The sequence below is a fragment of the Sphaerulina musiva genome (assembly GCF_000320565.1).
Source record: "Sphaerulina musiva SO2202 unplaced genomic scaffold SEPMUscaffold_5, whole genome shotgun sequence".
Lineage (NCBI taxonomy): Eukaryota > Fungi > Ascomycota > Dothideomycetes > Mycosphaerellales > Mycosphaerellaceae > Sphaerulina > Sphaerulina musiva.
This window is the reverse complement of record NW_016017387.1, coordinates 1,021,048-1,036,772: the sequence shown is the minus strand read 5'-3', so window position 1 is coordinate 1,036,772 and position 15,725 is coordinate 1,021,048. Positions and strand designations below refer to the sequence as shown.

The 15,725-nt window shown below is 52.0% G+C and overlaps 6 protein-coding genes across 6 annotated transcripts; 2 read left to right on the top strand and 4 right to left on the bottom strand.

Moving 5' to 3' along the window:
- Positions 1-673: 673 nt before the first annotated feature.
- On the top strand, positions 674-1,993 carry SEPMUDRAFT_149279 (uncharacterized protein). The gene is made up of 3 exons (XM_016905457.1): positions 674-900; positions 952-1,445; positions 1,512-1,993. The coding sequence occupies exons 1-3, from the start codon at positions 789-791 to the stop codon at positions 1,893-1,895; spliced, it is 990 nt and encodes a 329-aa protein (XP_016760800.1). The 5' UTR covers positions 674-788; the 3' UTR covers positions 1,896-1,993.
- A 21-nt stretch (positions 1,994-2,014) lies between these two features.
- On the bottom strand, positions 2,015-4,118 carry SEPMUDRAFT_149278 (glycoside hydrolase family 28 protein). Its single transcript, XM_016905456.1, has 3 exons — positions 4,051-4,118; positions 2,799-3,986; positions 2,015-2,659 (listed from the first exon to the last, which is right to left on the bottom strand). Exons 1-3 carry the CDS (start codon positions 4,105-4,107, stop codon positions 2,432-2,434), a joined length of 1,473 nt encoding a protein of 490 aa, XP_016760799.1. The 5' UTR covers positions 4,108-4,118; the 3' UTR covers positions 2,015-2,431.
- Positions 4,119-4,322: 204 nt separating this feature from the next.
- SEPMUDRAFT_117241 (uncharacterized protein) lies at positions 4,323-5,150 on the bottom strand (the record flags this gene model as incomplete). Its single annotated transcript, XM_016901320.1, has 2 exons — positions 4,323-4,437; positions 4,852-5,150. The coding sequence occupies 2 exons, from the start codon at positions 5,148-5,150 to the stop codon at positions 4,323-4,325; spliced, it is 414 nt and encodes a 137-aa protein (XP_016760798.1).
- Positions 5,151-5,868: 718 nt separating this feature from the next.
- On the bottom strand, positions 5,869-8,705 carry SEPMUDRAFT_65955 (alcohol dehydrogenase; the record flags this gene model as incomplete). The annotated part of the gene is made up of 8 exons (XM_016909736.1): positions 7,837-8,705; positions 7,714-7,781; positions 7,255-7,657; positions 6,902-7,203; positions 6,425-6,850; positions 6,227-6,370; positions 6,116-6,170; positions 5,869-6,057 (listed from the first exon to the last, which is right to left on the bottom strand). Exons 1-8 carry the CDS (start codon positions 8,065-8,067, stop codon positions 5,869-5,871), a joined length of 1,818 nt encoding a protein of 605 aa, XP_016760797.1. The 5' UTR covers positions 8,068-8,705.
- A 1,735-nt stretch (positions 8,706-10,440) lies between these two features.
- Positions 10,441-15,516, bottom strand: SEPMUDRAFT_149277 (condensin). Its single transcript, XM_016905455.1, has 3 exons — positions 15,253-15,516; positions 10,992-15,162; positions 10,441-10,854 (listed from the first exon to the last, which is right to left on the bottom strand). The coding sequence occupies exons 1-2, from the start codon at positions 15,477-15,479 to the stop codon at positions 11,712-11,714; spliced, it is 3,678 nt and encodes a 1,225-aa protein (XP_016760795.1). The 5' UTR covers positions 15,480-15,516; the 3' UTR covers positions 10,441-10,854; positions 10,992-11,711.
- SEPMUDRAFT_43924 (uncharacterized protein) lies at positions 10,784-11,487 on the top strand (the record flags this gene model as incomplete). Its single annotated transcript, XM_016908907.1, has 2 exons — positions 10,784-10,858; positions 10,996-11,487. 2 exons carry the CDS (start codon positions 10,784-10,786, stop codon positions 11,485-11,487), a joined length of 567 nt encoding a protein of 188 aa, XP_016760796.1.
- Positions 15,517-15,725: the final 209 nt, after the last annotated feature.

Genomic DNA, 15,725 nt, shown 5'->3' with positions numbered 1-15,725 from the left:
CCACGTGCTCAGCACTTTTGTCATGGAGCATCCACGAGCAAGCATATTGTCGTCACTGTCCACCACCGCTGCCAAAGCAGCTCTCCTCTTTGCTGCCACAAGACCGACTACCCGAGGATGCAGCGCTGCCACCGGTGAAGGCTACAGTACCTGACAGAAGAAGCTCCGCTCGGAAACCCCGAAAGGCGGCGGTGTAGCCCTTTCTCCTATACCCACGAGGACCACAGATAAGCCCACGAGGCTGGCGTCTCTCGTGTAGTTTCAGAGCGATCCACTTGGCAGCTACAAAGTCAATGTCCGGGGCCATCGAGATCTCGGTAGTTGCGAGATTTGAGCTGTTCTGTGCAGCATGTGTGTGTGCATGTGTGCATGTGAAAGCGTTGAGAGGCAACGCGGATGGCTCTCGACTGCGCGGACAGGAGACCCTCCCGCTCCGCTACACCGCTCCCAGGCTAGCTTCATGCACAGAAGACAGCAACATCTCAACCACGCCACCTCACTCCGACCACTGCTGCTGTTGTTGCTGCTGCTGGCGGACTCCCGCCGGTGGCAAGTCACATAATTCCCGCTCTGGGCCACCGTGGCTTCTAGCGGAGTGCAAGTGCTGGATCGTCCACACGCTTTTGGCCTGTCCCAGTCCAGCTCCACGAGGCCCCTTCTGCCGGACCTCGCCTTACCTCCTAGTATAGACTCACATCCTCTTTCCACACCCATTCTCTTACCTCCTACTACATCCACCTTTTCCCTCCCCATTTCGGCCTCATTTTCCCGCTGATTTTCACACTAATATGGCACCCGCAGCATTGACGCCGCCGAATGAGCGGGCTGAGGAGCTCACGGGTGAGCAGTCGCTGGATGTGTCCAACATGGGCACAGCGAGAAAGATTATATGTTTCTCTGGTGCGTAGTCTGTGCAGCTCGTCCACCAGTATCCTACTCTGACACACGCAGATTTCGACGGGACGATTTTCATGCAAGACACGGGACATATTCTCTTCCATGCGTATGGCTGTGGCACGGAAAGGCGAGCTGAACTCGAAGAGCAAATCAAGAGTGGCGAACGCAGCTTCAGAGACGTCTCGGAGGAGATGTGGGGATCGCTTGATGTTCCCTTCGACGACGGCTTCAAGGCTCTCGAAAAGGATCTGGTCGTAGATCCCGGCTTCAAGTCATTCCACCAGTTCTGCAATAACAACAACATCCCCTTCAATGTCATTTCTGCTGGACTCAAACCTGTGCTGCGGAGAGTACTCGACCACTTCCTCGGAGAGGAGCAGAGCAGCGGTATCGATATTGTGGCCAATGAGGCAGAGATCGATGCTGAAGGTCATCAATGGAAGCCCATCTGGAGACATGAGACGACCTTGGGCCACGACAAGGCTTTGTCCATTGATGAATACAAGACACGAGCCAAGCTTGAAAGTGACGATGGCACAATCCCCATGGTATGCATATATGATCGGACCCTCATAGCAGCTTCCACACAAAAAAATTGACATACCCTCGTACAGATTGTCTTCATCGGAGACGGCATATCCGATCTCGCCGCAGCCGGCCAATCCGACGTCCTCTTCGCCCGCCGAGGCCTCGCACTCGAGGAGCACTGCATCAAGAATAACATCGAACACATTCCCTACGACAGCTTCGCCGACATCCAGCGCGAAGTGACCAAAATTGCCAAACTCGACCAAGCCAAGACAAAAGGTGAAGGTCTGCCCGTCAAATTCAACCCACGAGCCAATTTGTGGAGGAAAATGTCTTCCAAACATGCTGTGCCGACGTTCAAGGCTATGACCCCCAGTGTGGAAGAGCGAGCGTTTCTTTGGCCGGAAACTTTTACCCAGCCCAAGTCGACGGCGGCGGCGGCGACGAAGCCGGTTGCTGTTGCGAATTGATTGCGGAGAGGATTTTCAGCGGAGTTTACTGGTTCAAGGTGGGGGATTGATACATGTGTCTTAGGTGCAGGATAGAAACTGGACTTTTTTTTGGACGGATGCAACGCAGCGCATATTTTCAAGTTTCATGATATTCTTTTTCTTTTTCTTTTTCTTTTTCTTCTTCTTTTAACTTTTGTTCCACCTACTCCCCACCCCCAACCCACACAGCCTGATAGCAAAGAAAAAAGAAGACGTATCCACGCCAACTTCTTTGCTCTCGGCATGCTTTTTCACCCGCTTAAATTCCCCTCGAGTCCCTTCTTCGTCAGTGGAGACAGGAGATTTCTTTCTTTTTTACACCAACATTTGTACCACCACACTAAGAAGCAGCACCACTCCCAAACCAGAACACCCACCAAACCCCGCCACCAAAAACCCCATCGAAACCATCCCCCCCAACGCACCATTTCTCTGCCGCATCGCTGTTCCTCCATAAAAAAAAACCAAACTCCAAACGTCAGAAACCTCCACAAAATGATAGAAGAATAGGTAATTCAATGAGGACATTGCCCCGCACACGGACCGGTACAATTGAATCCCGTAGGATTCACGACTTGTTCGCACAAGTACGAGTCTGCGGGTTTGAGATGTTGATCGAGAGCGTAGAGGTCGTTGTCGAAGAGATGGATGTTGCTGCAGGGTGCTGAGGCGGAACATTGGAGCGTGGCGATGCGGTCGCCTTTGAGGGTTCCATGGGTGCGGCCCCAGTGTAGGGAGGAGATCGGTGGGGAGATGTTAGTGATTTTGTCTTTTGTTTTTCTTTTTTTTTTGGTTTGTTTTGGGGGAAATATAAGAAAAGGGGAAAGGATGCTAGCGGCGGCTTGAGCTGACGAGGGTAAAAAAGAGAGGAAAAAAACATACCTGAAAATCAGAAGAATTACAATCCCCTCTCGCACGATTATAAGAAGTACATTGCGAAATCGCCCACGCAAGATTAACATCCTCGAGCGTAAAATTCATAAACGTAATATTCCTCGCCCAACCCTTCCCGGCCCCGCCTCCATTCGGAGGGAAACCCTTATTCTTCCCCGTCCACGACTTGACTCTTCCCGCATACCCGGTATTCACACATCGAATATCCGTCGCCGTGACATTTTCAATGACTTCAATCTGGCCCGGATATTGTCCGATGCTACCCATGGCGAGAGCTTGACCGTTGTAAAACGTGCAATTGGAAATATAAATATTTGTGGAATTTTGTTTCATGCTGATGCTATCGTCGCCGTTGTCGATTGTCCAGCGGAGAAATGTGATGTTGTTGGTGTACACGGTATCGACGCCGTCGGTGTTGACGTTGGAGCGGAAATTGCGATTGCCGTCGGCGCTGGTGGCGTTGACGTAAATGTCTTGGAGGAGAACTTTTTCGGAGCGGGCGACTGTCATGGCCCACATTTGGGGTTGGAGGAAGTTGAGGCCTTCGATGACGGCGTTTTTGGTGTTGGTGATGAGGATGGAATGCGGTCGGCCGTGGAGGTTGCTTTCGCCTTTGTTATAGTCGTACCAGACTTGGCCGTTGCCGTGGAGAGTTCCATGTCCGTTGCCGTAGAAGTGGAGGTTCTCGCCGCCGAGATGCCAGGCTGCGGTTTGGTTTTGGAAGCCGATGGGCATGGAGTTTGCGAGCCAATATGGAATGTCTGTGTTCCAGAGCATGGTGCCTCGGAGCTCTACGGTAACGTCCTTGAGTCCCGTCGTGTTCATTTTGGTACCAATGTAGTAAGTCGCATTCTCGAAGATAATGTGGCCGTTCTCTCGACAGTCGTGAAATGCCTTGATGATGGCGGGAGCATCATTGCCCTTGGGATCATTGCCTGCAGGAATATTACAGGTGATGGACCTCTCCGGCCACGGCTCATCATGTGAGTACGGCGGGCCTTCGTGCACCTCTGAGGGAAACCAACAGCCATTATGACCTAGGCACTCACAGACATATGGATCATACCGATCCGAATTGCATTCTTGAGGGCTCTGTGAAGCTGCGGAAGCTTCGGAACCACTGGAACTTGTGGCAGTTGTCCTAGCTGGAGCAAGATCGTGAGTATTAGAAGCGTTCTACACTTCCGTATCAGCTGGATCAAGTCCCGACCGCCCGAATATGTCCAGTAGCCTTCTTTACCTGAGCAACCAACGGAGCTTGGGAGAATGCCAAGAGTCGTGCAACAATACCAGCCATGATATTAAGACTAGGGTTGGGTGTTATTACCATGCTACTTTCGCTGCAATGAGAGGTGAAAAAAAAAAGAGTTCATACCCGTTCCAAACCCTCCACAGCACGCCGATAGAAGTCCGATGCAGCAAGAAGTGTATCCGGGTGATGTTGTTGGAATCGAGGTACATGTCAGATGTATACCAACGGAACCCCAGGATGTCCCCCCCAGCTTGGCACCGTCATTTGCAGGCATTGAGTTTGCTTGAGTTTGCTGTTGATGTTTCGTCCACCGCGTTTCCAAGGATTGACTGCTCATCAACATAATCATTGTCGGCTCTCCACCGGTTCATGCAGCTGGGGAACATGTCAGCAACATGTCAGCAACAGGGGGAGTTCTTCGCCGTCGTGTCTTCCAAAATCGATTGATCTCTCACTCTTTGATGGTGAATACCATCCGTCTGTGATCAACAGTACCTCCAATCCTTAGGGGAAAAAATAGAATTATCAATCATACATACATACAAAAGAAAAAAAGACGAAAAGAAGAAATTTTCCACCTTCAATATGAACCATAACCAAGGAAATTCCATCCACCTTCGACAACCCCCCATTTGTCTATACCCAGATAGACAGACATATCATTTTGCCTCATCACCTCCACGAATGAAACTCATCCCCCCCCCCCCCCACTCCACATGCTCCAACACCTCCTCACCCTCCTGGCGCAGAGAGAGAGAGAAAGAGAGAGAGAGCAAGGTAAAATCTTACAACACAGCCCAAACAACCATCCCCATCGCCCCCGTCGTCGTCGTCAACATGCCCAAAAGATTCTTCTCCATCGCCAAAGAAGCACCAGAAGTCGCAGGAGTAATCTCTGCCCCATTTCCATTTCCATTTCCATTTCCATTTCCATTTCCATTGCTGTGTGTGGCATTACTGCTAGTGCCATTGAGGTTCGCTCCCGGAGCAATCGGGTACGTGGAATTTTTCCTTTGGGCATCGACGTTGGGGCAGCAAGAGGCCATTGTGGTGAAGAGGAGGGTGGTGCTGAGGATGGAGAAGCGCATTGTTGCGGTTGTTTGTTCTTTGGTTGGTTGGTTGGTTTGTTGGTGAACTACTGTGTCTGTGTGTCTATGTGTGTATGATGATGATGACGCACACAAATGCGGTTTGGAGGAGTTGGTCGCAGGAGGACGATCGTAGTGGATTGTTTGCTTGATTGATGGTAGTGATGAAGCTCGATGAGGAGAGGGAATGATGGAGGAGGGAAATCGATAAATGGGTAAAATTGCGTTGAATTAGAGGAGGAAATGGGAGCGGAGTGGAATTAAATGTGTATCGATGGGGCTGCCGTGTCACACTGCCCTATGCACGTTGCAAGCACTTTGTCCATTGAGGCTTTTTCATTTGATTTTGGCTTATTTCTTCTTCTTCTAACTTCTGGCAATGATTTGGGTGCACCATCCCACTCTTGTTATTTCGAGAGATGAAGTTGAAGGTTGCTTAAGCCAAGAACTTAACTCTAAAGATGGGGAGATCGCAAGGATGATGTCGTGAAAAGTGTCTGTGAGTATGTGATGGTTGTTACATCAAGTGTTTCAGCGAATGGTTATCTGAAAGTCTGATTGAGGCCTTGGATCGCAGAGCAGACGGACACCAGGTGGTAATGGGGTACAACAAGATTGAGAATGAGCGCATTTAGACTTCTAAAAGAAGCTGCATCACTTACAGAGCCCAGCCGTGATATAGTTCATAAGAGTCCACAGTCATATTTGCCATTGCCATTTATAGTCTTGCCTTCAAGCCGAGCTCGTGAATGAAGATGTCGGCAGCTTTTTCTCCAATCATGAGCGCCGTATTGTTGGTGTTGGCGCCAACATTCTCTGGCGGCACTGACAGGTCGGCAAGCTTCAGGCCCTTGATACCGTATACTGAAAGTGTGCTGTCCACGACACCGCCTTGCTCCTTCGGTGCCTGTGTCTGAAATTAGTAGTGGCACACGCATAGCCCATCAAAGCATTCCATAACATACCATCTTACAAGTGCCCAGACTGTGCCAGGTTGTGGAAACGGTCTCTCTCACTTTCCTTTAAACACATTGTCAGCACCAAGCTTCTCAGGTACACAAACAGACTCCACATACTGCTCAATGACCTTGTCATCCTCTTTCGTGTACTCGATCGGGGGCGTGTTGTCTGGTATTGGACCGTCTGCAAACTCCACGATAGCAGCCTTTGAGCTCTTGGGGAAAGGCGGGTGACTGCCAGCCTCTTCACCTCGATAGAGACTTTGTGGAATAGATGTCAGCATCGAAACATCTGGATGTCACTTCGCGACTTACCTCATGCGTCGGAACATCTCACGCTGCAACTTGTACGACCAGATGTGCTTTTGCACGTCAATGTCGTCGGCGTCCTTCAAGTAGCCTACGTCAAAGTCGATTGGGTCCGAGAGTTCAGGTCCGGTGATATGGATTGACCCTCTCGAGTATGGGTATGCAGTCCAGCAAGCCATGGAGACATACTCGGCACTATCTGGCAGAGTTGAGTACTCTCCAAAGAAACTGTTGTACAAAGCGATGATCATGAGCGGCCGGTCAGGCGCATTCCGGAAATCCTTGTCCCATGCCCTTTGGAAAGCTGGAGTAAGCTTCTGAAGATCAGCATCTGTGGGCCTGAACTTCCCAGATGCATCCATGCTGTTCCAGCCCAGGAGCTCATCTTTGTTACGGATCGCTTGGTGAAGGTCGAATCGCCCGTCATTGAAGCTGAGATGGAGTCAGTGTGGCTCGAGTACCTATCCCCGAGGTCAAACCTACCCGTTGATAGCCTCGCGTGGGCCCAAGTCGGTGCGGTACGCCCACAGCGAAAGATGGTGGTCCTGGTACTCGTTGCCAACGCCGCGTAACGGTTGTACGAGCTGAACCCCGGCCTTTCTCAGAACGTCGGGGTCTCCCACACCGGAGCGCTCAAGAATGAGAGGCGTTGCATTGGCGCCAGCAGAGAGACAGACAAGCTTCAATGCGCGGATCTTGCGCTTCGTGTCATCGCTACTGAATTTGGGATTCGGCTGGTATTCGACTCCGACAGCTCGACCGCCTTCGATTAGCACCTTGACCACCTGCCAACTTGTCAGTCACGCAGACTAGGGAGTGGCATTGAAGCACCTTACTCGTGTCTCTGTGAGTACATGAAGGTTTGGGTAACCACCACTCTGGACTTTGGGATGCAGGTATCGGTGTGCAGCATCCTGGCGAAGTCCATCGGGCCCAACGTATCTTAGCCAGCGTTCCACGCCGTCGTTGGCATCCAGATTCTGCAGATCCTTCAGCTCGCGATAGCCAAGCTTTGCGGCAGCATCGATGAAGTCATTCTCAGCTCGTTTCGCTGTGAAGGTGCCTTTGGAGATGTTGATAGGGCCATCGAATCCGTGGTGTACCGCTTCCCCCTTGCCATGATAGGTCTCAAACTTCTTCAAAAACGGGAAGAGATCATCGGCAGTCCAGCCTGGCGTATTCCAGCTGTCGAAATCCGATCGCTGAGCTCGAGTGTACACCATCCAGTTGATGCTCGAGCTGAGATATGGTCAGCAACATGTAGACTGCAAATCGATGCTACGTGATCCCCTCACCCGCCACCTAGTGTACCTCCTGACGGCACGACAGGCGATCGATTGGCAAGTTGTGGAGACTCATTGCCCTACGTAACGCTGTGAGTGTCGAGTCCATATGTGACCTGTCAATGACCCACATACCTGCCAGAAGAGTGCGGTCTTGCTGCCCTCCTTGATGTTGCGAGGGAAGAGCGCTGGATAGATTACTTCGGGGACATTCAGATTGTTAATGCCCTGCTCGATGACGAGAATGGAGAGATCTGGCGCGGCCTCCGCGAGTCTCGATGCAATCACACATCCTGCAGTTCCGCCGCCAGCAACGATCACGTCGACCTCCCGGATGTCGTCTGGTAGCTTGGTGTAGTAGCCCATGATGCTGTAGTCAGTGGTGTAGTCCAGATAGGGTGTGGTGAAAGGTGAACGACCTGATCATCAACACTTCCTTGACAGCTCTTTCATATGAAACCATCGCGGGTTAGCGGAGTACGATCTGCGGGGAACCCAGATAGTCACTCGCTGTACAGGATGCTAGGCCTTCACGACTTGTTTGGCACATGCCAATTGTGAAGACGCTGCGATGCGGGGTGTCCATGGATGGACTCCGCCTTTCGTACCACATTCCCTGCCACGGTAGCTGTTTTCGATGATGACCAAAGTGTTGCTCACGTTGATGAACAGACGGAAGAGTGGGATGAGTCTTGCTGGGTCCGAAAGGTACAAATCGCTTGTCAGTTGGACCCCATTACTACATGTACTGTACACTTGCCGAAGTGCATGATGCTGTCAATCGTGCAACACATGTACTGAATCGATGGCTCAGCTTGCTGTATGCTTACAGCGTGTAGCTCTCCTGATCTTGGCATGAATTGCGTCAAGTCCAGGTTCCCCACAAGGAGGAACACTGCGAACTGCCAACATCCAGGCTAGGTCAACCATGCTCCGCGTTGACAGGGGCAGCATATAGCACGTGTTGTCTTGCAACTTATTTGGGACATTGCAGTGAAAGGTGCGTCAACGGTCAGCAGTTCACGAGTATACCCACCTGTAGTAAACGCCATAGCGCCTAACCGGATAATTTCACTGCTTGTAGACGCTCTGCTCTCATTGACTTTCCCACCCTCAAGTCCTGTCTCTCACTAGACTTGAGAAAGCAGAGCAGACCTTGAGCCCGGTGGCCTCGGAGTGGAATCCGCACTTCGGTATGACACCAAGGTCCAGGGCTGAAGGAAACAGTCGTTGCCGGCGCTTCCATTGATGAGAATTACTCACCACAGCACTCCTGGTGACATTTTACAATCCATATCAAGCGTTCCAATGCCAGAGAGGCTGCTTGCAGCATTTCCCGAGATCTTATAGCACTATGCGGCGGTTGAGAATACTAAGCATGCAGGTATCGTGGTAGTATGCGGCGGCAACCTGTGATTTGCTCGAGTCTTGGGTAACAAAGCATGCGTCCTGTCAAGCATTTTGTCTTCATCGCCGTGCATATAACGTATAATGTCTCGTTGTCGTTCTGGGTCAGGCCCAGCAGCTTTGAATGCGCCTCCCAGGAGTCGAGAAGCTGCATTTGGCAATTTCGAGCGAGCACAGGCTGGTCGATGGATGCTTGATGGAGGTACCCCGAATGCTGGCCGTACGGGTTGCCAATCGTAACCTGGCTCTTCAACCTCACGAGCAAGGAGACTGTCTTGTATACTCGCACAAGACCCCGCCTCGGTCTCAGATGGACCGGACTGCGCATTCGATATCTGTGCCGATGTGTCTATAGCTCTTGCCCAACCAGGGAGGTGGCATCAATCCATACCTCCAGGAGTCTCTCGCAGTCTCACCTGCTCAGCCAGGCAGAGAGTGCGGCTTCAAAGCGTGCCCGAATGCACGTGGTATAGCCCAGGGCATCGGCAGTGAGGCGAGGTAGGCGAAGAATGAGTTGGTGAGCGAGATTCGGTGGTGATAACTGGTTACAACAGGACCGCCAGCGTCTTGTTCCTTCTGTTTCCTCGTTGTACATGGCTGAGTGGCTCATTTGCACGTGTGCCAAGCCCAAGTCAATATGTTGAAAGACTCGCACAATTTATGTTACCAACAATGTCTCTCATGCCACATGCACCGTAGTGAACCAATTCTGCCGCAGTGTTGCTCGAGAGCTGCAGACGAGCCACCTCACCTCATCAGCCATCACATCGACCGCGCGGTTGGCCAGGCGCCTGCTCGTGGTCCGCGATATGAGGAACCCTCTGATGGGGACCAAGACCTGCTCCTGGATGAAGCAACCAAAAACTCACGGAGGAGGGAAGTCTGTGTCGTATTGTGCAGACACTTGACCGCCCGCTCAACAGACAACTTTGCAGACTGCCGAGGCGTGGTTCCTAGAGAGCAGCTGGGAATATGATAGGATTTGATTAATAATTGCTTTGGAATCTAGGGACCAGCATCGAAATCACATCAAACCTGGTTATAGTTTCATCAAATCACTTGGAGACCACGCTCTACGGGCTAGCGAGAGCAGTAAGGTACTTTTTCTAACTCCCGCCGAGTTGGAACACTGCAGCCGTGTCCAAAGCGTGCTGAGGACTGTACTCCAGAAGCTCAAGTAGCACGAACAACCTCGCTGTCCCGGGGCTCTTGAAAACATTCATCTAGGACTGCCCCACCCACCCCAGACCCACAGCCTCGGGTAGCCGTGTATATGTCCCTACTGATTGCTTCATCTCTTGATGAACCATGACTTATTCAGGACGAGATCACGATCACGATCACGATCAGGCTGATCCGGTTGACAATGGAGGCCAGTTGATATAAGAGACAATGCACATAACCCATCGATCGACATAGTCAATAAAGCGTTACATTAGTTCCTCGAGTCCGTCCCTTGCGCAATCCGGAATCATCCGTGGCGACGAGGCACTTCCAGCTTTCCGAGACCACCGGCATATAGATCTAAGCAGAACATATACCTTTGTACTAAAAGGTGACCAACTGTCGGACATCCATCAGCCTATAATCCAGAGACACAAGAATTCCTTTTCCTCTGCACCGGACGGAACAAACAAACACCACCAGAGCAAAAAAAGAAAAAAAAAATCACCCCATGGCAGACCCCATGCTATACGACTACCCAGACCCCCTCGAGGGCTGGAAAGATCAAGAACCACTATCAACGCAAGTCTCACACACATCATCCACCTCAACAACAATTGATCTCTCTCAAATCACATACATACCCTATATAGTAGTAGTCAAACTAGTAGCTAACCAACAAACCCTCTCCAAAAACGGGGTAGGAGAAGGGCATCCAGCGAGCGCAACCCCGACGGAAAATCCCTCAAAAACACCCAAACTCCCATTCTGAGTCAATCCTACACAACCTTCATCGACCCCCTAGCTCAAGACAGCAGAGGAGCCTTCGACATCCACATCTACTACACCGCGACGTCGACGTTTGAAACTTCTTTTGCGCGATCACTACACGAACGCATTCGACGAGAATTTCCCGAATTGAGAATTTATCCCATGTTTGATCGACCTGTGGGACCGCATCCCAAAGCCATGTTTGAGGTGAATTTGTTTTCGCCGCAGCAGTTTGGAGCGTTTGTGCCGTGGTTGGTGATTCATCGGGGTCCGTTGTCGGCGCTGTTGCATCCGAATACAGATGATGCAGTGCGGGATCATACGCAGAGGGCGACGTGGATGGGGCAGCAGCTTGCTCTGAATGTAGATAGCTTGATCGAGTTTGAGCGGCGGAGAGCGGCGGCGGAGAAGTCGGCGACGACGACGACGAATGATGGTGCTTGAACGTGTTCCTGGTGCGAGAGAGGAAAAGAGAAGGGCGTGCGAGCCGACAGGCTCGACGTTGGTACTCTGTTACGAAATTGCGAGACTGCATCATGATCAACATCTATATCTCCCACCAGAGCTCGTAGGCCCGCCCGATTTCATTGAGCAATAGTCATACTCCGCAAACGCCTCGTGATATCCATCGGATCCATTTCAGTCGTGATCATTTGAGGACCTGCATTCTATGCCTGACCTTCGACAACCTTGCATCCTTCTTGCACAACCTTGGTGATATCCTCGTTCTTGTGAGGTAGTAACCCAAGCGCGAAGGCCACATCGTTCCACTGCCTCTCATTTTCTGCGCGTTGCAGTCGTGGCGCAAGTTTGCTCGCGAGCTGCTTCGCATGCTTGTCCTTTTCGATGAAGCCCGCTAAGAACTTGATGACTCTGCGGAACCGGTCTTCGTCGAGTTCTTGGTCGGCAGATAGTAGGCTGAACATGTCGACGAAGTGATTGTATATGGCATTGTCCTTGCCAGCGAGTTCCGAGAAGAACATTCTGGAGAGTTCGCGAATGCCTTGATCCGCATCTTCGACACATTTCGCCATCTCCCCGAGCTGACCCTTGACCTTGACCTGTCCGGCCAAGATCAAAAAGGTGAGAGTCATGAGACACGTCCGCTTGACCTGTAGAGCGGGATCCGAGAGCCTTCTGTACAAAAAGTCGGTGTTCTCGTCGATCAGGTGATTGAAGCAGACTGCCATATCTCCCAGAGCTACGACAAGATTGCTCCTTGTGATTGACGATGGAGACCGTTCCAAGATCGTGATGAGCAGCCCCAGATTCGCTTCGCAGTACTCGGAGCTGACGCACATCAGTTTTGCCATGCATAGCGCAGCATGCGATTGCAGCCCGGCATTGGGGTATGAGGTGTTGTTGCTGCATATCTCTTTCACGAGGGGGCCGAAGCGTGAGAGTAAAGATTGCTCGCCGAAGAGCAGTTCCTTCTCGCGAATGTGAGCGATGGCGTCCGCAAAGTCATCTTCGTTCGTGCCGGCCATGAGATCAAGCTCGTCCTCGGCTTCCTGCTCTTCTTTAGTCTTCCCTTCACCTTTCTTGCTGGCTGACGCACGGCTGCCTGGTGTCTTCTTTGCTGGTGAGGGATTCATCTTCTCCTTTTCAGCTTTGCGTCGCTTGAAGTCCTGCTCGCAAAGCTCAAGATGAACTATCTGCTTTAGCGCAATATGACCAACAGCGAACAGCAGCTGCGAGAGTGCCAACGCCTGGTTGTTTTCGCTTTCTTGGGCAGGCGTTTCTGCTTGCGCTTGCGCTTCCATGTCCTGCTCGGGCTGCTCCTCCGGTGCTTCGCTCATATCGACGTCGCCATCGTCGTCGACTTGGCTGTTATCCCCTTTGGTCTCAGGTTCCTGCTTGATTGGAGGCGTCGCAACCCTTCGTGGTGCAAACACAGCTTTCGTCTTCCTTCGGAGGACTTCTGAGCAGAGCACATCTGGGTGTTTCGAAAGGGCATAAATGGCGCCAATGGCTTGCTCAGCCAGACCGTACCAGTCCTTGCTATCACTTTCAATAGCAAGCAAATCGGCAAGACGAATCAGCACAGCGTGGTCATTTGGCAAACGAACACTTGGCTTCCCTTCTGTTCCTTTGGTGGGTTTGTTGTTGGTCATGCGCATGAGTGCGACACAAGTATAGCGCGCGAGCACAAGATCCCGACGACCAATGGCACCAAGTCCTATGCGCAGACAAGTCTCCATCTCACGGACAACGATATCGGGATCAGCCAGTGCTAGCATTCCCAGCACGATGATTGCGCCGCGACGTTGTGATTTCGAAATGTCTCGTTTCTGTACGCCGTACACCTGCCACAGCTTCTGAATAACGAGTTCATTGATCGCCTTTTCCTTCATCATAGTGGCCAGTAGTTGCTCAAGACTAGTCAGCTCGGCCGGTGTTGAGCCAAATGTTAGACTCAGCATGTTTCGCGCGACATAGTTTGCTGCTTCGTTGGCACTAAAGTTACCAGGCGCGGCGAAGAAGAGGCCCTTGTAGCACTCGATGAGATGAGTCTGCACACCTTTGCCTTCATCGCTATTGCCCTTGGTCCATATCAGCTTGAGCATCCGTCGGATGCCAGGCTTGGCTGTTTCTAGTCTGTACGCATCTGCCGTGACGAAGAAGTCCATGGCCTCCACCACTTCGCTCTTGTTCTTGGAGGACAGCAGGTGCACTACATGCGGAGAAGCCTCATGCAGTGTCTCGATAAACCTGAGCGCCTCGATATAGTACCGTCTCGTGAGCTGCAATTTGTTCATGGCCTCGGCAGTGGCAGCTTCTTCCTGAGCTTTGCGGAACGCAGCCTCCAGCTCTTCCTCGCTTTGCGGTTTCTCGGTCTGATCAATCTTAGTAACATCGTCGAGCAGGCTTTGGTCTACAGTCTGTTCGTTCGGGTCGCGCTCTCCAAGTCCTGTTTCTGCAGGCAACTTGAGGCTTGCGAGCTCGGCATCCACCGTCTCCAGCCTCTCACTCCACTCGGTATAGCTCAGTTGACCGCCATGAAGCACTGCAAAAGGATGGGTTCCAAGTAGCTTGGCGAGCAGCTTGATCGCGTTCTTTCTCACATTCGATGACTTGTCCTCTAGGCTCTGTGTGGCCAGCTCGGCGACTCTCTGTCTACGCTTTGGATATTTCGTTTCCAGATCGCACAGTTTGACGTAGACCTGAATTGCACGGCACCGGCAGTATGGATTGACATCAAGGAAGCGCTCCTCGAGGACCTCGAAGAAAGCATTGATTTGTCCCTTGTGCTCCTCCTTCCGCTCACTATCATCCATTCGTGAGAGGGAAGTGATCAGGTTACCACAGACTTCAATGATGGCACAGCGAAGAGTATAGTTGTTACTCTCGAGCAGTTTCGCCACGTACGTGACCTGCCGTTGCACCACTCGCGGAGCCAGCTCTGAAAGCCTCGCCACAAAAGTCGAGACGGACTTTGGCCCCTTGGTGTCACTCTCGCTGAATTCTCTGCTCGACAGCTCTTTCAGCACCTCTTCTGCGAGTTGCGGGTAATCGTATTGCTCGGCCAGGATGTTTAAGAACTCGGCCATGGGCTCTGAAAGGTGCTCGAAGTATGTCAAGTTCTGGATGATGCTAGTCTGAGCAGCATATGCGTGCCCATGCTGTTTGATGGCCACACAAAGCACTTTGAATGCGTGCATACGAATGGCCGTACTCTTCACCCTCGTCTCACTCTCCAGAATCTGGTAGGTCGGTCTCGTGAACAGGCCGATAAAATTGTCGCGGTCGCTCGTCGTCACAAAGATCTTGGCCAGCTTCAACTTCATGACTTTTGCCATGGTATCCAGCGCGGTCTGCAGCTGGTTCGAGGGATCCCAGTTGCCATCTTTCTGCGCGGCTTTGCTCTTCGCGCCTTTAACGGCCTTGCCTCTTACTGGGCCGGCCGGCCTCTCTGCGCTCTTGGCTTCCACTGCCGCCACGCACCATTGCAGCAGAAAGGCAAAGATCTCGAGAATCTGCTTGTGCTGTGCTGGTTCCGCGCCTTCCTCCTGATCTTCCTGGTCCTCCTGATGCACAATTTCGGCCTCTGCGCCCAATCCACTGATTACCAGATCGAAGACTCGGCCAAGCGATTGCGGCGGTATATAGGATGTCTGCCTGGAAAGAGCGAATAGCTCACTGTCAGTGCCGTGATTCTTGTTTGACTGTAGCTGAGCACGCTGGAGAGAAGAAAGGGTGGGCGCGCACTTGAGCAAGAACTGCAGGCTGTCCAGGTGGGCTGGCTGGAGGATAGCCTCGGGGTGCTCGCCCACCGCCGCACTGATCTCGTTCAACACGCTGTTGATGAGGGCGGGAGAGAAGGCATCGGGATCATTTTCGCACTCGGCCAGGTCTGATACTGCCTCGGGCGTGGGGATGGCGTGTGGATCGTCCAAATAGGCCGTCAGCGCGTCGCTGATGACAAAATCGGCCATGGCGGGACAGTGACTGTCATGGAGTGTCCAATTCAATGGGAGAATGAGGTGGTGAGAAAGGTGCCGGGAGCGAGTCGGTGTTGGTTGCTGTGATGTTTTGCATTGTTTACGTCGGATCAAAACACGGGCAGGCTCGTCGCGTCTCCCCGCATTTTTGACCTGGTCGCGTTTCCTCACTCGCTCACGAACTTGGGCGCACTATTGCACATCCCGGAAAGAGCCCACGCCAGAGAGACAGAGAGAGAA